The 14970-nt window shown below is 39.7% G+C and overlaps 2 protein-coding genes across 2 annotated transcripts in view; both read left to right on the top strand.

The window, feature by feature from the left end:
- myo7ba (myosin VIIBa) overlaps positions 1–3803 on the top strand; it is a 35165-nt gene extending 31362 nt beyond the window's left edge. The window contains exons 45-48 of the mRNA XM_088078085.1: positions 1921–2037; positions 2202–2285; positions 2919–3038; positions 3151–3803. Of these exons, the coding sequence (XP_087934211.1) occupies positions 1921–2037; positions 2202–2285; positions 2919–3038; positions 3151–3246 (417 nt within the window). The 3' untranslated portion in view covers positions 3247–3803. The remainder of the gene's footprint in view (positions 1–1920; positions 2038–2201; positions 2286–2918; positions 3039–3150) is intronic.
- Positions 3804–4084: 281 nt separating this feature from the next.
- Positions 4085–14866, top strand: gpr17 (G protein-coupled receptor 17). Its single transcript, XM_042512315.2, has 2 exons — positions 4085–5978; positions 9620–14866. The coding sequence occupies exon 2, from the start codon at positions 9628–9630 to the stop codon at positions 10645–10647; it is 1020 nt and encodes a 339-aa protein (XP_042368249.1). The 5' UTR covers positions 4085–5978; positions 9620–9627; the 3' UTR covers positions 10648–14866.
- The last annotated feature ends 104 nt before the right edge of the window (positions 14867–14970 follow it).

Genomic DNA, 14970 nt, shown 5'->3' with positions numbered 1-14970 from the left:
TCCCCATAAATATTTTAATTGCCCTACAGAGGAATTTCCCTACTTTTCCAAAGGCAGTCATGTTGCTCATACGCTGTCATTTCATGTGCCATCTCCCCCTCTCTTTTAGACAATAGGCCATATTTCACAAACTGTAGTAAAAACTCAGATTCTGAATATGCTGTGAAGTCAAAAAAATGCTCCTAAAATCCCAATAATATCACCATATCCCACGTCTTAATTGAAAATGCTACATTTGAAATAAGACCTAATTCTGCTTATGCAAATGCTATATACTTTTTACATGACTCGTATTAGATTTAGAACATCGTCATATTTGGAAGAATTATGTAATATTACTGTGCATAGAAATCGTCAATGACAGATTGCAGCCGGCTAAAACCAGTTCTTAAATATACAATTTAAGATATGTCTAAGTAATTTTTGCAAAAATAGGTGTTTTTATCAAACATTACTGACACTGGGGTAAAGTGCAGTTTGTTAGGGACTATTTTAGTCGCGGATTAATAAACATTTAGTGCAAGTATTTACAACAACAGGCCAGTTTATGTGGGACTGACTCAAAATAAGCTACAGTGCTTATGTTTGTTGAAGAGAAAGACTGTCACACAGTGCAGCAGTGTAAACAACGGAGCTCTATGACACAGAAGAATAAAACATATCAGACTTTGATACACAGACACTCGTAAAGATGTCACCAGACTTCTTCTTTAAATTGCTCATATGAATAATATCACCATTATTCCTGTGATGCTTATCTCAGCTCTCTGAGGATATGGCCTGAAGGCTGTGGGGGTGTTGGAAAATCATTAACCCCATTAACCCTCAGGGACTGTTCGGTGCATTTTACACGCTTTCCATTCTTCATCTTTTTGATCATTTTGGCTGTGCTTGTACATATGGCGTAAATTTTGAAGATTGTGTATTTTTGTTTAATCTTGAATTTCCAGCTCAGCTCCTACAATAAGTCTTAAACACACTGTGGAAAATAGTTACATTCAGACTGTTAAGTGCAAAAAAATGTGCCATTGAAACCCATTCAAACTGCAGTTTTTGATCCCACAGCCATTACAGTATAAAAACATGCATTGTATTATTTTGGGGTGTCATTCTGGGCTTTTGCCTTCAAATTTGTATTTTTGCTATTTTCCACCTGATGACATCATTTTTACCATATTTGACATTATGGAGAAAATACATGCTATTTCCACTGTCACCATCAATATTTCTGCAAACCGTTGACATATCCCAGACTGTGAATTAAAAAAAATATATATTCTTTGCATGTAGTATGTTGAAAATGATTCATTTTTTGCATTTTGTTGTTGTTGATGTTGTTGTTTTCATCTAAAAACATAGTGGCATCATGACATGATTGATGTCGGTTTAAAAAAAGTTCTCAATGAAAGTAGAAAATAATGCTAATTTATAATATTATTTATAGCCTGGTTTTGAAAAGCACATTTTGTGTGCAAAGAGATTAGTGTGAGCATTTGACAATACACAAAAATAATATTGTATAAAAATCAATGTTGTCACTAATCATTGACATATTCTAGGCTGTAAAAATGAAAAATAATAATCCACTTAGCATGTAGTATATTGAAAATTCCTCTTTTTTTAATTCTAAAAACATAGTGGTATCATGAGACAAAAACCTGGTATTTAAAGGGTTAAAATTCTGAAAATTAATGGATATTTGCTATTTATGTTAAGGAGTGATATTGATTAAAAAATGAACTCATTGAAAGTAGAAAATATTATTAATGTATAATATTTTTTAAAGCTTGATTTTGAAAAGCAGATTTTGTGCGCAGAGCGATATGAGTGTGTGTAATATTAAAGGACGTGCAAAGATTTCTTACAACAGAGTGTTGTATCACACTGAGATGTACTTTTTTTTTTTTTTTTAATTTTCAGGGTATTACCGCCTCTTATAACACACAAGCAGGAATGAGTGTTGAAGATGCAAAGCTGGCGTTTCTTAAGGTGGTCTTCCGCTGGCCGACATTCGGCTCTGCGTTCTTTGAAGTGAAGGTAAGAGCTGCGGTGAAAAGTAGCACAAACGGAGCTTCATCTTACCGTCTTCAGTCCATTTGTTTGGGTGGGCGGCTTGTTTATTTGACGCTCTTTGTGTCAGTACCTCACACCCTCTGTCACCACAAAGCAGTAAAGTAAAGCTGTGTCATTTTCCTTTTCAGCAAACATCAGAACCAAATTTCCCAGATATTGTGCGAATAGCTATCAGCAAGCAAGGACTCTCCATCTACCACCCTAAAACCAAGGTGAGAACAAAACAAAGAAACCATCACAAACAGTATTCACTTTGACCAGGGTTGCCACAGATCCTTAAAAAGGCCTTCATGTCCTTAAAAAGTCTTAAAATTAGAAAGGATATTCATCTGTTTTTTGTGAAGATTAGTTGTACTATATAAAACAATTGGTAACATCTTTTTATATGTATATATATATATATATATATATATATATATATATATATATATATATATATATATATATATATATAAAATAATTTTAAAAATTAAAAATTCCTTTTCTTAAAATCGTCATGATCAGAGTCCAAGCGGTGTAATCTTGCATACAGATTTAGAAACATAAAATCGTCCCTAAAACAGGCCAGAAATGCCAAATGTTTTCCACTTCTGTTGGTAAACAAATGGATACGGTACCTTTATGATAATATAATATGTTTATTGTCTTCCATGTGTTTCACTCTTAAAAGTGAACATTTGTTGTCTGTAACTTTTTAGCTGCACCAAAAAAAAGTCCTGTTTATGTTACAATAAACATTTTGGCAAAATAAACTTTAAAAATCTATCTTGCCTTAAGCTGAAGAAACCCTGTTTTTACATTGTGCTCCTGTTTTTCGTTCATAACAATTTGTTTCTCTTCTGAAGGACATGCTGGCAAATCACCCCTTCAACCGCATCGCTAACTGGTGCAGCGGCAGCACCTACTTTCACATGACCACCGGCAGTTTGGTGAAGGGGAGCAAATTCCTGTGTGAAACTTCAATGGTAAGATCAATCATCAGACAACTGAGCTTTAAGCGATGAACTAGAAAAAGTTTGTCCTTTTCATTTCTTTTTATTTCAAATTTTTTTTACGTCTGTGTCTTCCCATAAAAAGGGTTACAAGATGGATGATCTTATAACCTCCTATGTCAACATGTACCTCAGAGAGAGGAGGGCAGTGCAAACCAGGAACCAGCGCTTCGACATCTGAGCCTCAGTGGCTCGAGTGTGACGCAACTCGTGTCTGTAGCTGCAGATTTAAACCCACACAGTCGACATGTAGTTTATACACACACACGCACACACACACACACACACACACACACACAAAGGCAGAGAAGAAGACGAGTTCTGTTTTTAAAAGTGCAATCAGCTTTATTTGTGCTCTGTTGAAAAACAGAAATTGATTTATTGCATGAAAGAAAGGTGTTGTAGATTTCTCTTATTTTATTTAAATTTAATGTTTCTTTAGCGTGTATTCAAGTAAATTCATCCAAAGTGTAGAACCCACATTTTAAGTAATGCTAATACTGTGCACACATTTTCTTAGTCTGAGTGAAAAACAAAAATATATGGTTCATGATCCACAAATATAAACACATTAACATATGTGTTTTACAATTTGTGAATAAATTATGATTTCCATTAATGCCCACATTTCCCCTCTGCCCGCCCATAAATGCCTACCAGGTTTAATAAATTTAAAATAAATGTACAAATAGATACAACCTTAAATTCAATAAATGTCAATTTAATTTCTTCACTTCAGTTCAGTTCAGCTTTAATGTTATTTTGTCATACTTTTGTTGTGCAGAGCAAAATGAGTTCAGAGGTCTCAGGTGCAAAATACAGAAATAAAAAACACCAAAAACACCCCAATAATTAAAATATGTCAGTGTCTAAAAATATGACTCTAACTTTGTTGGCTGCATTTGTAAAGTGTCCGATACTTTCTACTTTCTGCTGTGAAAAATGGCAAATGAAAGCTTTTGAACACAACCCGACGATCTTCCAGAACGAGTATGATCTAAAATAAAGAAGAAATTAACAAAAACGGTGACAAAGATAACATGTTTTCCTAACGTTAGCGTGTAGCTATATTATATATATATATTATATATATATAGTATATATAGTAAGAAAATCTGCACTTTTTACCATGAAAATTCATCAATAAAAGCTTTAAAACACAACTGGACATATTCCAGCAGGAAACGTATCCAAAATAATCCAAAATCCGGAAGAAATTAACAAAACCGGTAACCAAAACTACATGTTTCCCTAATATTAGCCTGTTGTTGCCTGCAGCAGTATGCGTGCAACCTGGAAATGGCTGAAAAGAGGAATAGTGGTACTTTATTCTGTGAAAAATAAAAGCCTCAAAACACAACCGGAAATGTACGTGCAGAACTGTGATGGCGGCAGATTTACAATATCAGCAACGAAGATTACGTGTTTCCGAACGTTAGCGTGTAGCTACATGTAGCTGTAATGTGCCTGGAGCAGATGACCGTATAAAGAAATAAGTCATGAGCTAGTCAGCTTGTTTTGAAAGTACAAAAAATGTGAACAGAGTATTACGAATTACTTTTACATATTTTTACCTCGTTATTTGAAAACTTTGGCCGCATTTAATATGAACATCCAAAATTGTATTATTATTTCTGTGCCAAAAAAAAGAATAATCATAATAGGTTTCCCTTAAAATAAATCCATCCACAGAAAATATTTTAAATTGCTTATAATGATTTGGAATCATGATCTTTGAAAAAATATTGAATTAAACATTTATTGTTCCTGCAAAAATTGTCACATAAAAAATTTTCCCAGTTGAAGTGAGTGTTATAAACGAAAAGAGAGCACGTTCTCTTCTGTCGGCAGCCGGGCGCCGCTCCTTCAACGCACAAAGAAGAACGATGTATTTATGATCGTTAGCACTTACACAGGGCAATGTTTTTGCTTCGGGGTTACGAGACGCACAACAGACAGAGCCGAGGAGCCGAAACAAAAGCGGGGGGCTGCCCCAATTAGCAGTTGGCAGTAGATTAACAGGGTAGTGGTGTCAGAGCTTCTTGCACACAGATAGTGGCTTCATTCAAGTCTGCAGAATCCCATTTGCATGTCGATGATACAGAGGACAGAAAGGGCCGATGTGTGCGACACACAGCTGTGAACTCCTCGTATGAAAGAAATATTATCCCCCCTCAGCCAGCGGGTACTCTCTCCACATCTGTCCGATGGCTATGTGACTGATTATTTCGGGCATTCCAATTCAGGATGCCCCCAGGAGGCAGGAGACCAACAAGGGCCTCTGTTTCCTCCAAGCATCCCCCCTCCTCGTCCTCCCCGCTCTTGTTTTTCACTTGCTCTCCTATAGGGAATGGGGCCCTCTGTCGAACCATCTACAAAGGATCATCTCTGAGACTTTAGTCATAAACTTCTCAATTAACAACGCACTCCATCTTCTGTCTATCAGTGGGGGGGTGGGAGTTCACGGTGGAGGCACTCGGTGCACCGCTAGGACTCGTTTCCATGGAGTCATACCCGAGACTCGTAGCGACAGAGGCATGCCATTCTTCTGCACGCTGCTAAAATGCAGCGCTTACTCTGACTCAGGCTATTGTGGAGCGCACAAGTGGCTCTCTGAGGAGCAGGGGATGGAAGAAGAAAGGGTGGGGTCAAGGTTCAAACGAAAGGCTCCCATTGGGACTCCCTTTCTGTTATCAAATTTGTTGAGACACAAAAAGAGCTACAGTCTCATTCCCCAGAACATCTTGAGTGAGAGAAGAGGGGGTTATAGGACAGCGTGTTTTGTGTCGGGGCTTCAGTTCTTCCAGAGCTCGCCGCTCGCACTCTCTTCACTCTGCTCCTGCTCTGATTGTTCAGCTGCTGATTTGTGAAGCAGCCAAGTTTTCTGCAAGACATCCGCTCTGCAAAGCTCAGGTGAGTCTCTTTACTTTACTTCAGACTTTGATAAAGAAATAGAAATGTTTCTATGAATTTTTGTCTGTGATAAGTTTTTTCAACCCTTCAGAATCTGGATCAGCATCAGCTTTGTTGACAGCTTTTTTTTTAACCCTAAGCAAATTGGTTTGATTTGAAATGTATATTTAAAATGAACACAATCACTTATTTCTAATTAGGTTACAGAATTCATATTAATTTTTACAATTTTTTTAATGCAATTTTCATTGTTTTTTAACTTTTATTTTATTTTTTGTGCCAATTTTCAAATCTTTATTCTTTCACTGTTTACAAGTTTCCTGACTTCTTTGTTTTTTAACGTATTGGGTTAATCAAGCCCATTGATTTCTTTTAAATATGGGAAAAAGGAAATGTGCAACTTGGCAAGAAATGTTCTGCAAATTACAAAAAAAATGACAAGAAAATGACTTGAAAATTAGCTGTGGGGAGCTAATCAGATTCATATAAAAAAATAAGGAAAATGTCCAGAAAACTGTATGAGTAATTCTTAGAATTTTATTAAGTTATGCTAAAGAGAAAATATTTTCATTACTTTTAAAAGTGTTTTAAAAATTAATTAGTTTATTCATTTTTTGCTTATTGTAAGGTAATTTTCTTGTAAGTTTCTCATTTTTTATTAAGTTGCTGATTGCCTTCCCTTATTTTTGGGAAAAAAATTAAGCCAGTTTGTTTCAAAGGGTTAAAAGTGGCTGTGCAGACAGATTTCTCCTGTTTTAGTTGTGTACACTATTTAAATTGCACAAACAGTAAAATCTTAATATTAGAGCTACAAAGTCCACTGTGCATATGCACCAACTCTGTATATGCATCACTTTTGTCATGTAAATCCTAAAAAACCTCAGCATTTTCAATGTTTTTTCAAGCGTGCATTGATGACAATCTGCTTTTTAAGACATGCACTCGCATTTTTAATCCAATAACCAAATTTCATACTTACTTTATTCTTCTTGGGTTTTACTGTGACTGTTTTAACAATGAAAGATCGTGCACATTACAGCTGTCAAAACAAATTGTCTCTGACTAATCTCTAAAAAAGCATCAACGCCAGGATGCTCCTCTCTGGCAGCGCTCCTGCACAGATCTGCTTACCCAGATCATTGTGATGGAGGCATATTTCAGGATTGCCTCTCTTTAGGATTATCCCTCGGGGATCCGTATTTATGGGAGCTTTTCCATTCAGCAGTGCTGCTCTGGGTTTGTTATCCCTGCTGGGACTGCAGCCCTTTTCTTTGGGGCTCCTGAATGCGCTGAGGCTGAGCCCTGGCTGAGAAATACCCTCCGCTGAGGGTCTCACAGCTCCAGGAGCGCAACACATGCTGAAAAGAGCCACACTGCTACATCTGGCTGGTTCCTAATGAGCCAAAAGTCCAGACAGCAAGCTGGAGAAACAGATTTTTAGCCCAGTGAGATAAAGAGACACAATCCCTTTATGTGAAGGAGCCTTGCTGTGGTGCAGCATTATTTAATCACCTTTCACTGTTATTTTGGAGCCTTCCTTCAGTGAAACATCTGCGGGACAAGTTCAACCCTGCTGCACATGTTGCGATGCTGTTCTTGGATCTTGCAGTAATGTTGAAGTGAAAGTTCGAGACACGCCTTTTTTCCTAAGATTAATTACCGCCGTTCACGCCCCGGTGATGTTTGTGTAGATGTGCAGGCAAAAAAAGAAAAGGAGGAAATAAAAACAAAATTAGGAGTGGACAGTCTGAGCTCCCCAGAGGGACGGAGGAGTGGGTGGTTTGATATTTTGAGGTGTGTCTGAATAGTTCAAGAAATGTTCAACCCCTTGAGGAATGTTGGAATTTATGTTGGTCAATTTCATGGTCAAAGTTTAAACTTTGTCATGGAGGATGACACGCTAATGAATAGTAACCACAAATTCCACAGATGTAATGCCATGGGGCCCAAAAAGACTTTTATCCATAGACTTACATTGTAAAAGAGATGTTTGTAAATCAGTGTTTACATTTTTTTGAGCGTCAAAACCCCACGAAATGCAGGATTTGATCCATTCGGCACAATATTGAATAGTTTTGTCCCTGCACAAGTTAGCAGAGTGCTAAACCCCAAAGTTAGCCTTTCGGCCAGCAGAAGTCTCTTGTGTGCTCTCTCTATGGGCCCAATAATCCAGGTATTTTCATACTGTGTAAATAGAGCGTTTTTGGCTTAATACGCCACTGAGCAACTTTTATAGGAATAAACAAAGCTCCTCTCTGAATGCTGTATCCAGCTCTCTTTATACTTCCATGGCACAAATATGAGAGTAGTGTTAGTATGGTAAACCTATTCCTTTAAATGGTCAGTTCTCTCTAAAATTAAAAGAAAAAACATTTTTTCATCTCTACGGCAGATATCTCCAACACTCACACCAAAATTATCTTGACTGATGAATATCATGACAGGTAAGGGGACATATATGTATTTTTGATATCAGGGTGAACTGTCCCTTTAAAGCGGTATAAACATTTGAGGTTATTTCAGACTTTTTCTAAACTAGTATTACAGAGTAGGTTTAAAACTCATGTAATTCTGCTACATTAAAAGTCGACTTTTCCCCAAACTTAAGCTGTGTTTTAACTTGCACAGCTTACGTTTCTTGAAATGAAACTTTGTTTGCCATTCAGTGTAAATGAGAGAATTCTTGCTGACAAATCAGACTTCGAGGCCCGATAAGCTGTAAAAAAAAAAAAAAAGAAGAAGAATGAAGATATAATGACTTCCTGAACTTAATAATGTGCGCAGGAAGTCTCGTACTTACTGAATGAATCCGCTCTGAGGGCATGTGCACATTAGCCAGAGACACTGACATCTATTGTTACCTTGTGAGACTGGCTCTGTGACAAATACTCTCCCTGCCTATTGTCAGTGTGTGTGTGTGTGTGTGTGTGTGTGTGTCTCTGTGTGTCTCTGTGTGTGGACAGGGGTTGGGTTTCCTGTCACTGGGGTAGGTTGCTGTCTGAATACTAACAATGAACTATTTTAGAAATCAAAAACACGTGTTTCAGATAGTCAGAGATTTAATCTGAGCGGTCCCTCCATAATTTATTTTATCCATACTGACAAATGATGTTGTTTTATTAAAATATTATAACAGAGGATAAGGACCATGTGAAATTAAAAAAGAAATCTTACATTCATTCATGTTACAGTTTCTAGAAAAAAGTTAGAATGTAATGAGATTAAACTAATAATTTTATGAGAAATTAAGTCACACATTAAGACCGGAGAGTCGGGTAAAACGGTATAAAAAGCAACAAAGTATGAATAAATGGTCAGAAGTGATGGATGAATGGTCAGAACTCTCCGGTCTTAATCTGTGACTTTATTTCTCATAAAATTACAAGCTTAATCTCATAATTTTACAAATTTATTTCTCATTAATGTATGATTTTAATATCATATGGTTACAACTTTATTCTTGTAAATTTATAAGATTCTATTCTCATAATTTTACAACTTAATTCTCTTAATAATTTCTTTAACATAGCCCTAACCCTCCATCATAGGATATAAAGCATCCCAAAAAGGAAAAAATGTTTCTTTTTATACATGAAAATGGCTCTTTGGATAAATTTCTGCCACGTTTTCTTTCTCCTCAGTTACCAACATGGAGTCTGTTACGGTGGATCTGCCCTCCATGGCGTCGAACGTGTCGTCTGAAAGCTGTGCGGCGGTGGATACGACAGTTGAAAACATGTTGTTTGGATGTTTCTACATCCTGGTTTTCTTCCTGGCGCTGAACGGCAACAGCTTGGCTCTCTGGATCTTCTCTCACCAGCGTGGCGCTTCCTCTCCGGCTAACATCTTCCTGATTCATCTGGCTGTGGCGGATTTATCGTACGTGATCATCCTCCCGCTGAGGGCCACGTACCATCTCACCAGGGGCCACTGGCCCTTTGGCGAGGTACCCTGCAGATTAGCGGGCTTCTTGTTTTATGTCAACATGTACGCCAGCCTGTACTTCCTGGCCTGCGTGGCCGGAGATCGTTACCTGGCTGTGGTTCACGCTGTGAGGTCGCTGAAGATTCGCCGTGCTCGCTACGCTCACATCATCAGCTTCTCTCTGTGGGCGCTGGTTACTGTCTCCATGGCGCCACTCTTGATCACCCACCAGACTGCAGAGGTGGATGGCGTGACGGTGTGTTTGCAGCTGTACAGAGAGAAGGCCTCTCGTAATGCTCTGATCTCGTTGGCTGTTGCGTTCACTCCGCCTTTCCTCGCCACTCTGTGCTGCTACCTGCTCATCATTCACAGCCTGCACCGGGGCTCCCGGTTAGAGCCGGCCCTCAAGATGAGAGCGCTGCGCACCATCGGTCTGGTCATGCTCATCTACGTCGTCTGTTTCCTGCCGTATCACGTGAGCCGGGCCACTTTCATCCTGGGCTACAGTCATCCTGCCGTCTCGTGTCAGACACGCAGAGGCCTGAGCCTGGCCAACCGTCTCACCTCCTCGCTCACCTGCCTCAACGGCGCCATGGACCCGCTCATCTACCTGTTCGGGGCGGAGAAGTTTCGCGGCACTCTGATCCGATTGTTTTGCAAAGATCAGGCAGGAGTATCGGGAGCCACCAGCGGAGAGTTAAAGGGAACACACGAGAGCTCTGTGAGCGCCAAGTCGGAGTTTTGAAGTAGAGAAATTTGAACTCGATCCAAAGCGCTCTTTGATCGGCGCTTTTCCAACACAAATGTGTTTGATATGACACTGTAGCCTGAATTTAAAGATATACTATGCAGGATTTTCCCAAAAAATCAATGTATCGACTCAAAGAAATCCCTCTCAGTCGTGGCGTATCACCCACTATAAGTGTTTGGTGGAGTGTCTTTCTGCAAAGATTCTGCCCTCTGCCTTTATTTTCTTATCTGCTTCCTATTTTCTGTGTTCAGGCGGCCCGTTCTCATTCTGATGTCGTCGAATACCGCTGCTTTTGCAGTGCTTTCAGCATAAGACCCAACGCCAAAAGCCAACTCTTGCCACTGGATGTCATCAGCTGAAAATGCAGCCTGACAGAACCGTTTATGCTGTTGTTTTATGATGCAAGACGGCCGGATGGCACCTGCTGTGGCAGCGTGATCTGCGAACAGTCGGCATCAGTTGAGAACACGGCCGGACGGATCCTGTCACGTCCGCATGATATGCCACTGGACGGCATCAGGCTGAAATGTTGCCAGTAATGATGTAATATAAAAAGCATGAAGGTCCCCTTAGGGCGGGCGTCCGGGGTGGTGTATGAATCCGAAAAATCCCAGACCTTCACTTTACCATGTGCTTTTTACCCTAAACTTAACCGTCCATGTCAGCATGTGTCTTTGTTGACATCCCGACACGGACCACAAAGTACCATGAATAAAAGTGTGTGTGCGTCCACATGACCGTAGCCGTAGTGACCAGGTGCCTGACGATAAACAGCAGCATCCAAGATGCACAGCGCTGAAATAACGCAAATATAACAACGCCAAATTGGAGAGACTTTGGGTTTGGCTTTTACTTTCACTATAGCAAATTTAAAAACGGTAACTGACAATCCTGCATATTATACCTTTAGGGCCCAGTTACAGGTCCACCCCAGGCCCTATTCACCCTCACAGACTTTAACCGACGTCACCGTGTGAGTGCAGGAGGGCGGCAGACACCAAACAACATATGTGAGGACTGGGACAGCACTTGTGGACTCACATCACCTGGACGGGAACTCCCTTTGTCCAGTAAAGTGTGAGACTCATATTCCAGATATAATGTAGTAAATCAAGAAAATGTTGAGGAGCAAAATTGTACATTTGGAGGAAGTAAACAGAGTTGGACTTCACTATCACGTCGTCACAAGACAAATAAGTACTCTGTTTATACTTCCAGGAAAATTCCTTCATGCCAACTTCTTCCATGTTTGGCTCATGTTTCCTTTTTTATGCATCCGAAATTCCACTGTCATTACCGTTGGCTTTGCATGCATTGTGGGTTATCCCCATGAGAAAAGTCTGCAGTTTCTGACTTACGTGTGCATAAAATCGACCAGAGAACTCAAACACGCCTTCGCCATCAACGTCTGTGAGACCATGAGGCTCCGGCTGCTTCTGACCTCCACAAGATGAAGTTGTTGATGTTTTGTGTCAAACACCAAATGATCAAATATGTGCATAGTCAACATTAATGTATTTAACTGTTTTGTATCCTATGCCAAATGTGATGAATACTTGTTAGCTTTTATCATCATCTTTTTTTTCTTTAATCTAATTGTTTTTATGCTAGCAGCATGGCAACGTGTGTGAGTCAGGTGGTTGGTCCACACTGAATAATCTCAACAGCTATAGGATGGATTACAATACCTGCAAACCCGGTTACATTCCCATCAGATTCAGCTTTGCTTTGCGTTTAATGCCAGTAAATGTTAATGTGCTAATACCTGAGCTAAGATTGTCATCACACGTGCTAATCGTTAGCATGCTGGCTGTCACTGTGAGCATGTTAGCATGCTGATGTTTGCATTTAACTCAAAGCACCAGTGTGTCTACGTGCAGCTTCTCAGAGCTGCTAGCATGGCTGTTGAGTCTTATCTGCTTTTGCAACACCACATGGTAATTGCCCTGACCACCACCAAAGAGCGTTCCCCCAAAAAGCAAAGCAGCTGCCGCTACAATCTATAGCTGCAATGAAAGGCAGGTGCTTCGCTGAACGCTGGCAGAAGTGCAAGTTGGCTTGTGGCTGCATACTATAGCAAGACATCAGAAATCACTGAAATGTTCAAAGTCCTTAATATTTGGACAATTTCAAGTCTGCTTCAGTTGACGGGAAATGTGATCCCAGGCCCAGCTTTTCTTCTTGCTGTTAGTTTAAGTTTCTCTAGCCCATTCTCAGTCATGAAGTCGTCAAATGCCACCGTTTTGACAGTGCTTTCAGTTTATGATCTTGCCAAAAAGCACCTTTTGGCCAGACAGGACCGGTTGTGTTGTTATTTTGTGCCGCTGTACGGCACCTGCTGCAGCAGCATGATATGTGGATGGGCGGCGTCACTTGAGAATCGGGTCTAACAGAATCTGTTGCATATCATGTAGGAGCACAAGGGCGCCTATAGGGCAGGTGGATACAGCAAATAAACCAAGGACTTTCATGCAGGAGTTCGGCGTGTGCTTCCTGTCTAAATGTGATGGGTTTTTTTTACACCTTACCACGTGCCTCCTTCCTTTATTCCTCACTATCCACTGCAGCATTTGCCTCTCTTGATGTTCCAGCGTTGTTTGGCACGTCTAAACATAAACACATGCTACCTAATCCCACCATGTGCATTTGTTGGCATCACTGAACGTAAAGAGCAGACGCAGAAGGATGCCTAAAATGTAATATGTTAACGCAGAAGTCCACTTGCAAAGCTGCAACATGCAACAACTTGTGATGTGAACGTGATGGTTGCTCACAATGAAACTCCGGGTGTTCAGACACCCAAATGAACACCTCCCTCCGTTTGTCTTCTTTCTGTGGATGTTCAAAGCATCAGTAGCTTTATTTCTATTGAAGCCACCGCACTAGCCGTCATTGTTTCCATTTGAAGGCGACGTAGGCGTGTTAGATGACAATTGAAAGGCAAGCCCCTTATATTTGGGAGCGGCCACGTATGAGGGATTTCTGGAAGCTGATAGTCCACGAGAGGAATTGTGGATTCGCAACTTCTGGATGATCAACTTTCTCAGAGTTATGTGATCCAATAACAGCTCTTGTAGCTCCTGCTGCATCATGAGGGAGCCCGTTCCTGCTGACAAGCACATAGTCATAGCATCATGTGACTTAGAAAAGCCCAAAACGTTTTTCCATTGCAGTTTTGCAAAATATAAATTTTTCGAATCACCTGAAGTACCTGAACTTTTTTTGTGATAAATGGGAGTTGTTTTGTATTAAATAACATGTTACTGTTTGGCGTAGTTTATATTCAAAATTTCAATTTGCGCATTTTGAGGAATAATGGACACCCACCCACTGTAAATACACTCTTCATTATCCAGCTCTTTAACACTCCTATGCAATGCATTTATTGTTATTTCCACATTTGTATGATATTGCACTTTTGTATGACAAACTGTTAATCCTTTTTTTTACTGTGAGTCAGGTTGACTTGAGGTCATCTGCAGAAGAAGAGATGTTTGAGACTGAAACACATGATTCACACTGATGAGTAAGATGTGTTTTAGAAATGTACTTTGTAACTTGTAAATAATACCTTAGTAAACTTTCTTTTATGTTGATGATAAGAAGTGTCTGCACCGTCACTGCCTGTTTGAGCCGTTGACCTGCTCTCTGTGAAAGTGTGGAAGCTATTTCAAGCGCAGGACAGAAACCTCCGATGCTGCAGTGACTTGTCACTGTGTAGTTCTCTTTTTGGATCATGTGACTTGTGTTGTGGTTTGCAGCTTTTTTTTTTCTTTTTTTTTCCTCCTCTTATTTCTGCAAGACTTCCTGTCCATCACATGTACATGGCAAGCCATTCTAAACTTGCATTTCCTGAATGTATATATTTTAGAAAAACCCCTTGCTCTCTTGATTAGACGATCAAACGGTTTGCAGTCAGACTCAGGTCGAGTCTCTGGGTGAATGTGAGCGCTTGTTTTATTCTAGGTCAAAGGCGATTTGAGCTAAAAAAAAAAAAAAAAATTCTGTGAACTACATGAGGCTTCTTGTACTTTTAAATGTAATCACATGGGCATTTAGCAGAAAAGTCTTTGACTAACAAGTAAAAATCATCATATTTATACTTTTTTTCTTACTTCCCCTTTTTCAGTTGTTTCAACTTAGGCTTTTACAAACAGCTTCACTTTTTTCTGCACATTAACAAACAGGTGCAAAGAAGCTAAAAGAGGGAATGCTGGTTAATGATTAAAGTAATGTGATAAAGATTTCAGCGAATGAAAGTCCGCATTTCCATTTACAGCTCTGTGGATCTGACATTGTAACAGGCAGAGCGGAGGC

This window comes from Plectropomus leopardus, chromosome 5 (assembly GCF_026936395.1).
Source record: "Plectropomus leopardus strain MGB_pleo_1.0 chromosome 5, ASM2693639v1, whole genome shotgun sequence".
Taxonomy (NCBI): domain Eukaryota; kingdom Metazoa; phylum Chordata; class Actinopteri; order Perciformes; family Serranidae; genus Plectropomus; species Plectropomus leopardus.
This window is presented reverse-complemented; position numbering and strand designations above follow the sequence as displayed.

Excerpts from the sequence above, each read along its gene's own strand:
- gpr17 (XM_042512315.2), top strand. The coding sequence starts at position 9,628 with ATGGAGTCTGTTACGGTGGATCTGCCCTCCATGGCGTCGAACGTGTCG.